Source organism: Danio rerio, chromosome 5, assembly GCF_049306965.1.
Source record: "Danio rerio strain Tuebingen ecotype United States chromosome 5, GRCz12tu, whole genome shotgun sequence".
Taxonomy (NCBI): domain Eukaryota; kingdom Metazoa; phylum Chordata; class Actinopteri; order Cypriniformes; family Danionidae; genus Danio; species Danio rerio.
Genome location: NC_133180.1, coordinates 71,047,342 through 71,059,307, shown reverse-complemented (window position 1 = coordinate 71,059,307; position 11,966 = coordinate 71,047,342). Strand labels below are relative to the sequence as shown.

General features: G+C 37.1%; 1 protein-coding gene across 1 annotated transcript; it reads left to right on the top strand.

Moving 5' to 3' along the window:
• The first annotated feature begins 2,421 nt into the window (after positions 1–2,421).
• Positions 2,422–11,713, top strand: tor2a (torsin family 2, member A). The gene is given in 5 exon segments (NM_001034180.2): positions 2,422–2,585; positions 5,809–6,074; positions 7,658–7,833; positions 7,973–8,100; positions 10,641–11,713. Coding segments are annotated over 5 exon segments (933 nt in total). The 5' UTR covers positions 2,422–2,467; the 3' UTR covers positions 10,886–11,713.
• The last annotated feature ends 253 nt before the right edge of the window (positions 11,714–11,966 follow it).

Genomic DNA, 11,966 nt, shown 5'->3' with positions numbered 1-11,966 from the left:
TATTGTGGTGTGTGTCCAAGTGAAATATTTGTTTATCTGATTTACTGCCTTTTACTGTTTTGAAACAGCAGTGAATGTACTTTGATACCAGTAGCCACATCATAGGCACCAGTGAATCTTAGGCTAAGTGAATCTCTTATGTGCTTGTTTAGCTAATTAAAAATAGTATATTCATCATCATCATTTCAGTCATGTCTCATGCAGATCTGTAGCCAGGGGGATTCGGGTGGTTCGAAAGACCCGCCTTTCAATGACAAAGGTCCAGAATTTACCCTGCTGAAAAATCCAGCTTAAACCAGCCTAGGTTGGCTGGTTTTAGCTGGTTGACCAGCCTGGTTTTAAAGGGGTTTTGGCCATTTCCAGGCTGGTTTCCAGCCATTTCCAGCCTGGTCTTAGCTGGTCAGGCTGGGAGAGGAACAGCTAAAACCAGCTTGACTAGCCTCACCAGGCTGGGAGCCCAGCCAAAACCAGCTATGTCCAGCTTAAACCAGGCTGGTCATGTCGGTTTTAGCTGGTCATTTTCCAGCCTGACCAGCTAAAAACAGGCTGGAAATAGCCAAAACCCCTCTAAAACCAGGCTGGTTGACCAGCTAAAACCAGCCAACCATCCTAGGCTGGTTTTAGTTGGATTTTTCAGCAGGGTTGTCCCATACATGAGCTCATTGGTCTTAGTTTCACTGCTATGCCATCATAAATTGTGAAAAGAACTCATCGAAAAATGCTTTAAAATCAAGTGGAATCCTCTGTTGGCTTAACAGCACATCTAATGCAAAAGCTATTATTTTTCAAGAGTCCAACATCCAACTGTGCAAGAAAACATAATCTGACAGCTAAGAGAAGTCATCTTTGGCTGCTGTATTGTTTTTTAAATAGAGAAAATATTTTACAGGTAACTTTTATTTTAAATCTTGGAGATTTCTAAATTGTAGGAAATATTTTGTTAGGCTACATAATAAGCGGTTAGGCCGATGACCACCCAACAAGCTAATCCAGCTACAAATAGTGTCTAAAATTTCACTAAAATGCAAATTTTAAACCTCATAATTAGAAAAGAAGACAAATAACTGCTTTTAATCTCTTTGTGATAAAAAAAACACCTCTTTCACCAGGCTGGCTACGGGCCTGTTGATTAGCAATATTAGCCTATAGCCTACTTATTACTGGGATCCACTTGTATAGGAACTGTTCAAAAAGCTTATTATGTTGTTCTTTTACTAACTTAATCGCTTTAAGCGAGTTACTGTACAGAGAACCATCTCGCTCAAACATTTCCCTAGTAGCAAAGAATTCTGGCCCAGATTTGGCATAAAGCTGGCACAGCAGGCATTCATCCGGCACTGGCATACAGCATGTGGGCCAAACATGGCCAGGGTTTAGCAGAGGTGGCACCGTTTTTAAGGCGGCACACAAGATTTGGGCCAGATGTAAAACGTAGTATTTGACCCAGATTTAAAAATTTGATAAGTGGGCCATGTGAGTTTGGCCAGTCTTGACCCACATTTAAAATACACTAAAATCATTTTTGAGTAAAGAAAAAAAATTCTACCAATCAGGTCACTTTGAGAAAAAGTGTGCCCATAGTGTGCCTAAAGCGCATCACTCCATGGGTTTATCAATTTTATTGCAATCGTGACACACCAACCTATCTGGCCCAGTTCAGGCCCAGTTATGAGTTATTAACTTGGCTGAGACTTGGCCCAGATATGGTCTGTGTTTGGCCCTTGTCTGGAAGCCAGATTTGGTCCAGTCATGTACCGTAATTCACTGCGGCATTTGGGCCAAGCAAAACCTGATTGTGTGGGCCAGAGCTGGGCCAGAGAAATTTTGTTATGTGGGTTCCGATTAATTGTTTTCGTTTTAATAATGAATCAACGACTAGCCTATTGATAAATGGGCCTCCATTAGTATACAGTAAATACAACAAAGACAACAGGGGAAATAAAACTCAAAAACCTAAATAAAGCTATGAACTTGAATTATAGGCCTAAAAATAACAGAATATTAAGTAAGGAAATGAAATGATAAAGAGGTGTAAAATATTAAATGAAATTTTGACAATAACTTTAAATGTGGTATTTAAACAGTAAAAATATAAATATATTTAAATGTTAATAATATTAAAATACAGGTAAAAAGTTTCTCGTGTGAATTGACATTTGTGCATATGTTGCTCGAAGTAAAACTCGTTCTCTGTGTTTTTTATTACATTTCTTAATTCTGAAACAAAGAAATACATTTTTTTTAAATACTAAATAATATTACATCTAATATTTAATCTTTAATTTAGTTCGGCGACTAAATTATCTTATCACGTAATGGAATCAGAATTGTTGGAAATGAACTGCTCGAAAGAATCGACTCTTGAACATGTGTGAATCAGTTTGTGGCCTTCTAGTTCCTGTGGCGGCGCTGTTGTCGCGCTTTCTCATTCAACTGATCTCGGAGCTGTGCTCCAGTGGGAGCCACAATGATATTTACACTACTTTTAATTTATTGTACGTCTTTAGGTAGCGGGTTTGAGATGAAATCTATATTTTGTTCAATATCTGACAGCTGCGACTGTGACTACAAACCAGACATAAAAGGTAAGGTAAACTGGGGGATTTTAACAGCTGTCTCCAGCGCACAGACTGCTAGCATTAGCTTGTGATGTGTTCTGTTGGGTTGCCAGCTCCAACAGAAGAAGCTGTGGGATTTCTTTGAAGGAAAAAAATATCAAACAGCACTCCGTTTCTTTTCATTACATTGGCCTGGTTTACCTTTAACGTTATGTTTGATTGTTAGTGATAGCTCACCACATTGTAAACAACCGAGATGCTAACGTTGCATAGTTCACAGTGACTTTGGCTAATTTATATGGTCTTTGACTATGCATTTAAACTTTAATCAATTTTATGTGAGCAAACTTAAGTGGCTGTATTGTCATAATATATAAAGAGTTACATATACTTTCCATTTTAGCTGAACATGACATTAGAAGTCACTCTAAAATGAATGCATAGAGGATAACTGACATTTTAACACACTATAGCAAATGTTATAACGTATTATTAAATGAAATTAGAATTAGTTTTGTTTGACACTCAGATAAATAGTACAGTACCTGTACTTTGCCATGGCAGTTGATCATCTGGGACAACACACAGGACCATGATCTCCAGAAACGAATTTGTTACTGATAATATGCAATTTTACTATAATTAACAACACAACTTTCCTTGTTGCTCTTAAATATACATACTAAAAGGAAAGAATGCCTTTGGATGTAAGCATAATAATCATTAACGTGTGTAAAAGTCACTGAAATCTGATGTGACGGCAGAGAAAGTGCATCAAACTAAATATATATATTTTTTTAGTCTTCTTATAATTTTACTTAATTGAGGCTAGTGAGATGTATTAAACCTCATTTATCATTTTTACATATTTTATTAAACAGCTGACCACATTGTAGACAACCGAGATGCTAACATTACATAGTTTACAGCAGGGGTGTCCAAACTCGGTCCTGGAGGGCCGCTGTCCTGCACAGTTTAGCTCCAACTTCCTTTAACACACCTGCCTGGACGTTTCTAGTATACCTAGAAAGAGCTTGATTAGCTGGTTCGGGTGTGTTTAATTGGGGTTGGAACTAAATATGCAGTACACCGGCCCTCCAGGACCGAGTTTGGACACCCCTGGTTTACAGTGACATGGTCTCTTTAAATGGTCTATGACTATACATTCAAACTTGAATCAATTTTGTGTGAGCAACCCTAAGTGGCTGTATATGTCATACTAGAAGCGACTATATAATAAATGTATAGAGGATAGCACGCTATATCAAATGTTTTCTGTGAAATTAAATAGCAATTAGGCATTGTTTTGACATTCTGATAAATAGTAACGTAACTGTACTTCACCATGGCAAAATGTCCAAACCGTAATCTGATGCTGATAATATGAAATGTTTGCAATAATAAACAACAAACAAATTCTCTTTGTTGCTTGGGTATGCATACTAAAAGGAAATGCTGTATGAGAGTTCATCAAACAAAATAAACAAATGATTTTCATCTTATTATAGATTTGCTTAATTGAGGTTAGTGAAATGTATTAAACCTCATTTATTAATTTTACATTTATGCTTATTTTATTACACAGGACAGTTGGCAGACATATAAGTGCTTTGTCATATATATTTTTATTAATAATATCTTATTTACTTATTTGGTAAGCCAACTCACACACACACACACACATACATCTGCTCTTAATTTGCTGAGTAAAATAAATTGTCCTTTTTTTTTCTTCTTTAGTTGAATATCGATTTTAGCTGAAATGGTGGTCCTTGGTAATTCATAAAATGCAAGTCAACAACTATCAGCACTTACCAGAGTAATATATAAAACATATAGACTGACTGGCCACTTTATTAGGTACAGCTGTCCAACTGCTTGTTAATGCAAATTTCTAATCAGCCAATCACATGGCAGCAACTCAATGCATTTAGGCATGTAGACATGGTCAAGACGATCTGCTGCAGTTTAAACCGAGCAGCAGAATGGGGAAGAAAGGTGATTTAATTGGCTTTGAATGTGGCATGGTTGTTAGTGCCAGATGGGCTGGTCTGAGTATTTTGGAAACTGCTGATCTACTGGAATTTTCATGAGCAACCATCTCTAGGGTTTACAGAGAAGGCAGTTCTGTGGGCTCAAAGGCCTTGTTGATGCCATAGGAGAATGGCCAGACTGGTTTGAGCTGATAGAAAGGCAACAGTAACTCAAATAACCACTCGCTACAACCGAGGTATGCAGGAGAGCATCTCTGAACAGACAACACGTCCAACCTTGAGGCGGATGGGCTACTGCAGCAGAAGACCACACCGGGTGCCGCTGCTGTCGGCTAAGAACAGGAAACTGAGGCTACGATTTGCACAGGCTCACCAAAACTGGACAATAGAAGATTGGAAAAACGTTGCCTGGTCTGATGAGTCTCGATTTCTGCTGCAACATTGGGATAGTCGGGTCAGAATTTGACTTCAACAACATGTAAGCATGGATCCATCCTGCCTTGTATCAATGGTTAAGGTTGGTGGTGGTCGTGTAAGGGTGTGCAGGATATTTTCTTGGCACACTTTGGGCCCATTAGTACCAATTGAGCATTGTGTCAACGCTACAGCCTACCTGAGTATTGTTGCTGACCATGTCAATCCCTTTATGACCACAGTGTAACCATCTTCTGATGGCTACTTTCAGCAGGATAACGTGCCATGTCATAAAGTGCAAATCATCTCAGACTGGTTTCTTGAACATGACAATCAGTTCACTGTACTCAAATGGCCTCCGCAGCCAACAGAACTCAATCCAATAGAGCACCTTTGGGATGTGGTGGAATGGAAGATTCACATCATGGATGTGCAGCCGAAAAATCTGCAGCAACTGCATGATGCTATCATGTCAATTTGGACCAAAATATGGACTAACACAAGACTAGTGAGGTGTACCTAATAAAGTGGCCAGTGAGTGTATATTGACAAAAGCCAATTAATTGTGATTCTTGTTGATGCATGGAGGTTTATGAAGTAAAACAATGCTTCTGTGTTTTACATTATTTTTTTTATTCTTAATATTAAATTTATCCACCACCACAGGAAAAAGTCCTAAGTGTGTACACGGTAATCTCAAGCATAGGTTTTAAGGGATTGATAAACTAATGTGTAATATAATCATTCAGTAAATGTATCATATACCAAATATGTCAATTGTGAGTAACAGTTTTTATACTAAATAACCCATTTAATCAGCCCAACTGTGTCTGTTTTTACAGGTTTAGAGTGGGATCTTTATAAAAATCTTTATGGACAGCATATGGCTCAGGACATTGTCTCAGAAGCGGTGGTGAACTTTTTACAAAATGAAAACCCAGACAGACCACTAGTGCTGTCTTTCCATGGATCATCCGGGACTGGCAAAAGTCTAGTCAGCTCAATGATTGGACGACACATCTATGGAACGGCTATGGGGAGTCCATACATCCATCAGTTTATTCCCACATTACACTTTCCTTCAGCCGACAGGGTGCTACAGTACAGGGTGTGTGTGGATTTACTGACGTAAAACAGGGTTGCCAGGTTTGTGCAACAAATATAGCTCAGTCACCCTATTTTAAAGCAGAACTTATCAAACTCTAAATATGCCATAATAAAAATACGTTCATTCATTCATTTTTATTCAGCTTAGTCCCTTATTTATCAGGGGTCGCCACAGCTGAATGAACCGCAAACTTTTCCAGCAAAGGTTTTACACAGCGGATACCCTTCTAGCCCCAATCTAGTACTGGAAAATAAAATACATATTTTACAGTCAATTTTTTGACTGGAAAACAATAATAAATTTATAGGAAACATTTGAGGAAAACATTTTAACATGTTATCCCAAGTGCTGTTTAACAGAGAGACTTTTTAAAACACATTTTAATACATTTTAGCTTTAATAGATTTCTTATATACAATTGAAGTCAGAATTATTAGCTCCCCAAATTTCTGTTTAACAGAGATTATTTAAGATTATTTTTTCAACACATTTCCTAACATAATAGTTTTAATAACTCATTTCTAATAACTGATTTATTTTATCTTTGCAATGATGATAGTACATAATATTTTGCTAGATATTTTTTAAGACACTAGTAGTCAGCTTAAAGGGTCATTTAAAGTCTTAACTAGGTTAATTAGGTTAACTAGGCAGATTAGGGTAATCAGGCAAGCTATTGTACATCGATGGTTTGTTCTGTAGACTATCAAAAGAAAATATAGCTTAAAGGGGTTAATAATTTTGACCTTAAAGTAGATTTTTAAAATAAAAAAAAAGCTTTTATCTTAGTAGAAATAAAATAAATAAGACTTTCTCCAGAAGAAAAAATATTATCAGACATACTGTGAAAATTTCCTTGCTCTGTTAAACATCATTTGGGAAATTCTGACTTCAACTGTATATGATTTTCCATGTCTTTGGCATGATGGCAGTTAATATTATTTTACTTTTTTGATATAATGTATTCATTTATTTGGTGTGTGTAGTTATATATTAATTATTCATTTACAACAAATTTTCTTTTTCCTGGTATGTTGAAAATATTGTATCGATGTTGTAAATAATAGACTACCATATATATATATATATTATTATTATTATTATTTTATTTTTTATTTTTTAAACAAACCTCATAAACCTGTATTTTAGTTCCCCTCCACCAGAAATACTTCTAAATAAACAAAAGATTCAGATTAGAAAAAAGAAAGAATATTACAAGTATTACATGGTGGGATTCATTATAAGTAGCATTTATTTTAGGCATCAAGCTTAAAGAAATGATCCTGAAACTAGCAGTGGGTGTGTGGGAAATGCTTTATGCAAATTCCTACCATTGCCTCTTTCCTGCATAACTCACCGTCTAGCACGGTTTTATCATTGCTAGATTGCAAAATGGGAATAATATTTTAACACAAGCAAACTAACTTTTTACCTGTGTGAAAAAAAACGTAATCTGCAAAAACAGATTAAACTCGCCCAACTTGGCAACCATTTATAGGAACGCAATAATATTTGTATACTCTCAGTAGAACCTGTTTGATCTATGTAATGTTGATGTATTTGTTGTCTTGTTTTGTGCACAGTCAGATCTAAAGCGACGGGTTGAGAAAAGCCTCACCGCTTGCGCTCGTTCAATCTTCATCTTTGATGAGATGGAGAAAATGCCTCCAGGTGTGATCGACGTTTTAGAACCGCATTTAGGCCCCTATCACATTCTCTTCCAGACCAACTACCGCAAGGCCATTTATATATTCATCAGGTAAGCCTCAATGACTGATTAATGGAGTGATATTTGATATGCTCATTGCGATAGACCGACCTCCATTCCTCAGGAAGACATTACTTTTCATAGCAAAGAACTTGAATGGATTTCCATATCTGTTTATTTTTTCCTTCAGTTCTGCAGGTGAGGAGATAGTGAACAGAATTGCATTAGAGAGTCGTCGGGCGGGTCGAGATCGAGAGGAAATTCAGCCTGATGAGCTGGAGGACAGTATTGCTGATGCTGTTTATAATAACAAGAACAGTAAGTGTCACATTTTCTTCATTTCAGTCCTGTTAATATTAAAACACGGGGTCTTAAATTATTAAAAGTTGATGAATCCATTTAGAGACTTTTAAAGGTTCAGGACACCCCGCAGAACATTTTTTATATTAACAGATTTGTGTGTGTTGAGCATCAGTTAAGACAATGTTAGCACCTGTCAGCTTTAATTGTGGGGAAAACTGTGTCCGCTAATTTCAGCTTCCGGGTTTAAAATGATTTTTGGGGCGGGATCAAAATTGGTGACGTAGCGCAGTGCTGCAAGTGCAATGATGACGCGTCGGTTTCTCATTATTATTCACAGCGGAGTTTTCTTATCCTATGAGAAGAGCCGGCTGCTTAATTATTCATGAGACCTGCCAGTGTCAAGCCCGAGCTGAGAGACACGGAAACCACGGCACAGTATTTAGCCGTTCATGAAGGCTCATATGCGTTTGTTTCCATGATCCACGGGGTTTGTTGCATGTTTTCCCCCGCGATCTTGTCAGGGCCGATCATACAGCAAAGCTGTGTGTGTGCTGCTAGCATTTTTTGTCGGGAGAGCAGCACGAAAATTAGAGAATGCGGACGCTGTCTTTTATCAGGAGTTCGTTCACATTCAGACACATCGCCATGCTGCTGTGTTTGCCTAAATCCTCCAGATTACCAGCAGGGCTAATGGTTAAAATAGACAGGTCAGGAGACCTGCTGCACTGAGTCTGCTGGATACTGGGATTGAAGGAGAAGTCCTCATTTATAGTGTTTACATGAACACACTTATCTTTATAATGATATAAATTGTGGTTATCTGTATATGAAATTACGAATAACAAATGTAGCAGGGCATTAAATCACTGTTCATTTCTTTGCATTTTAACTTTGTGAACTAAACTCATGCGTCTCCTCACGGTTTGTCTCATTTTGTGAGCTAACTGACAACAACAGTTGTTCGCTCACGTTCCTCCCTGCTGGCTACGGCCACTCCTGCCCTGTGCTCGCGGAGCTCCACGCCCATTAATCATGCATCTTTTGAAAAAATTCTGAAGTAGACTTAAACCGGAAGTGGGGGGTGTCATGGCCCTTTAAGGCCTCTAAAACAGTGGTTCTCAAACTTTTTTCATCAAGTACCACCTCAGAAAAAAATTGTCTCTCCAAGTGCCACCAAAATGAGCAGTATTGAAATACAGTAGCTTAGTAGGCCCAGTAAAGCAGCTACAACTCTGCACAGTTAAAAAAAAAACGTGGCAGATTACCTCAGAAATATAGTCTATATGTCATATATGGCATATTATATAAATAATTTTTATACATTTTGAAATATATGTAGCATGTATATGACATATTTAATTCCTCCGCGTACCACTAGAAGGAAGCCTGCGTACCACAGTTTGAGAACCACTGCTCTAAAAGGTATTAAAAGTCTTAAATGCTGTTTAGGTATTGCATTTTGTATCATTTTGATTATACAACGTACAGTTGTATGCTAAAGTTTGCCTCAATTTAGTCTGTGAGTATTGGGATATAAATATATAAAATCATGCTGGATTTTACAACATACTGTTTTGTTTACTGCAGTAACCTAGGCAACACCGTTATTCATGTCCGATGCGCTGTCCCATCTTATGGGGTGTGGAGGAAAAATTTTGTTGACATCGCATTACCTACAATTTTAAACAGAAAGAGAGCGAGGGAAAAACATTACCTGATGGATCGTTAGTATTATTTCCGGAAGATGACCATGTTTAGCTAAATTAATTCACACCTCCTCCTGAAGTGACTTACGATGTGCCTTCGCCATTTGCAATGCATTAAAACAGTGGTTCTCAACTGGTTTGGCCATGGGATCCACATTTTTACATGGTCATCAAGCCACGACCCACATTTTTAGGATTATTTACTCTCTTACTCTTCACTTGCTTTGTTGAACACAAAACAAGATATTTTGAAGAATGTACCAGTAGCTATTGATAATCACATTAGAGGTCAAAGTCAATGGCTTTCGGTTTCCATCATTCTTCAAAATGCCCTTTTTCATGTTCAAAAGCCTCTAGAAGTTTATGAACAGTTGGAGTAAATGATGATCGAATTCAAATTTGTGATCAACCCTTTTGTATTTAAAAAACTGTATTATCATTTTGCTATAAAGTACATTAATTTTTATTCTCTGTAGTGCAATAATGTTTTCGCAATATTTATTTTTTTATTTATAATAACAATAGTAATTGAATAATTGTTCTTGTTTTAATAGTCCTGTTGAATTGAACGTATTCAAATTTATAAGCAAAATAGTACTGAAAAGAATATTTTCTTGTGAAGTCAACTCCAAACGGTCACCCCAGCTGCTCACATTAGTATGGAATGATTTATTTATTCCAAGAACACTCTGTTTTATACATTATTAGAAAGCATATCACACAAAAATTGCATTGTCAGTTTTTCCAGTGTTGTGCGCAGCCATACTGTTAAAGTGGTCATCTAATCACTTGCTGCGTGTTGTCCCTCAGTGAAGGCAATCTAATCTGTGGATGAACTTTGTTTCCTAGGTGGGTTCTACCACTCCAGAATAATCACAGAAAAGCTTATCACTCGCTTTGTGCCTTTCCTTCCGCTGCTACGGCGCCACGTGGAGCGCTGTGCCCAGCGGGAGCTCTGCCAGCGGGGCGAGTGCCAGCGTAAAGACGTGGCATCAGCAGTAGGAGGCGCTATGAACTACACACCAAATGACAGCAAGTACTTTTCCAGCACTGGCTGCAAGTTAGTACCAGCTAAAGTAAACCTGTTCCTATGAGGCCTACAGGAAAACCTCTCTAGGATCTGAACACGAGGTGGGACAACGATAGAGCAAAGCTGAGTCAGCGTTAGATATGAGGAGACATGATGCTATTATTTGTGTGCTAATGAGTTCTGATGAAGAATCAATAATACATCCTGCTCTGGCTTGTTCAAATCGAGCAATAAGCCATTAGCTAATGGAAATGAATGAGTAAGTGTCAGTGTGTTTAACTACAATTTTACTGATTATTTATTTAATCATGGCATGGGATATTCGTTAGTGAAACTGAGTGCTGTGTTTGGTGCCGACCACAAGGTGGCAGCAGTGCCTACTTGAAACCATTTTTGTCCTATAATGTTGTTTTCTCCATATTTAAAAAGATCATATTAAATATGTAAATGATGTATAAATACTTTCTTTTAGTATTTAAACGGGTTTGCTTGTTAAACCAGGGAATATTAAATCAATACATATTAGTTCACTGCAAAAAAATATCCGTAAATTAGCAGTTTTCTGGTTAATGTTTTTATTTTTCCTCGTTTATTTATGCTTTTAAATTGCATTATAGGACTTTGATCTTCCTTCTGACAGCTTTTAACCTTAAAAGTTTGATAAAGTGATTTTTATTTTAAGTAGTTTAATGTGATGTATTGTCTGGGTTGGTGTTGTATTTTATGGTACAAAACCCTTGCCATGAACTTCCAGTACAACATCTGTTGTTTTACAGACTTATTTCTCTATAGATTATTTCTTATACATTATATTATCTCCAACTACCAAAATTTCAATTAATCTTTAGTGCTAGTCAATGTAGAGTTGCATTTTCAACATCAAAAGTTGACAGAGCTCAGATCAACATCCCATAATGCAATTCACAACCATAAATAAACAAAAAACACTCATGAATCACAAAATACGGAAACACACACAAATACGGATATTTTTTTACATTGAATTTTTTCCACTACAAGGGATTGTTCACCCAAAAATGTATATATTTCATCGTCTACTCACCCTGAAGTCATTTCAAACCTGTATGAATTAATTTTGGAATATACCATGGGCATTTTGAGAAATTCCTCAAGTGGGTTTCATG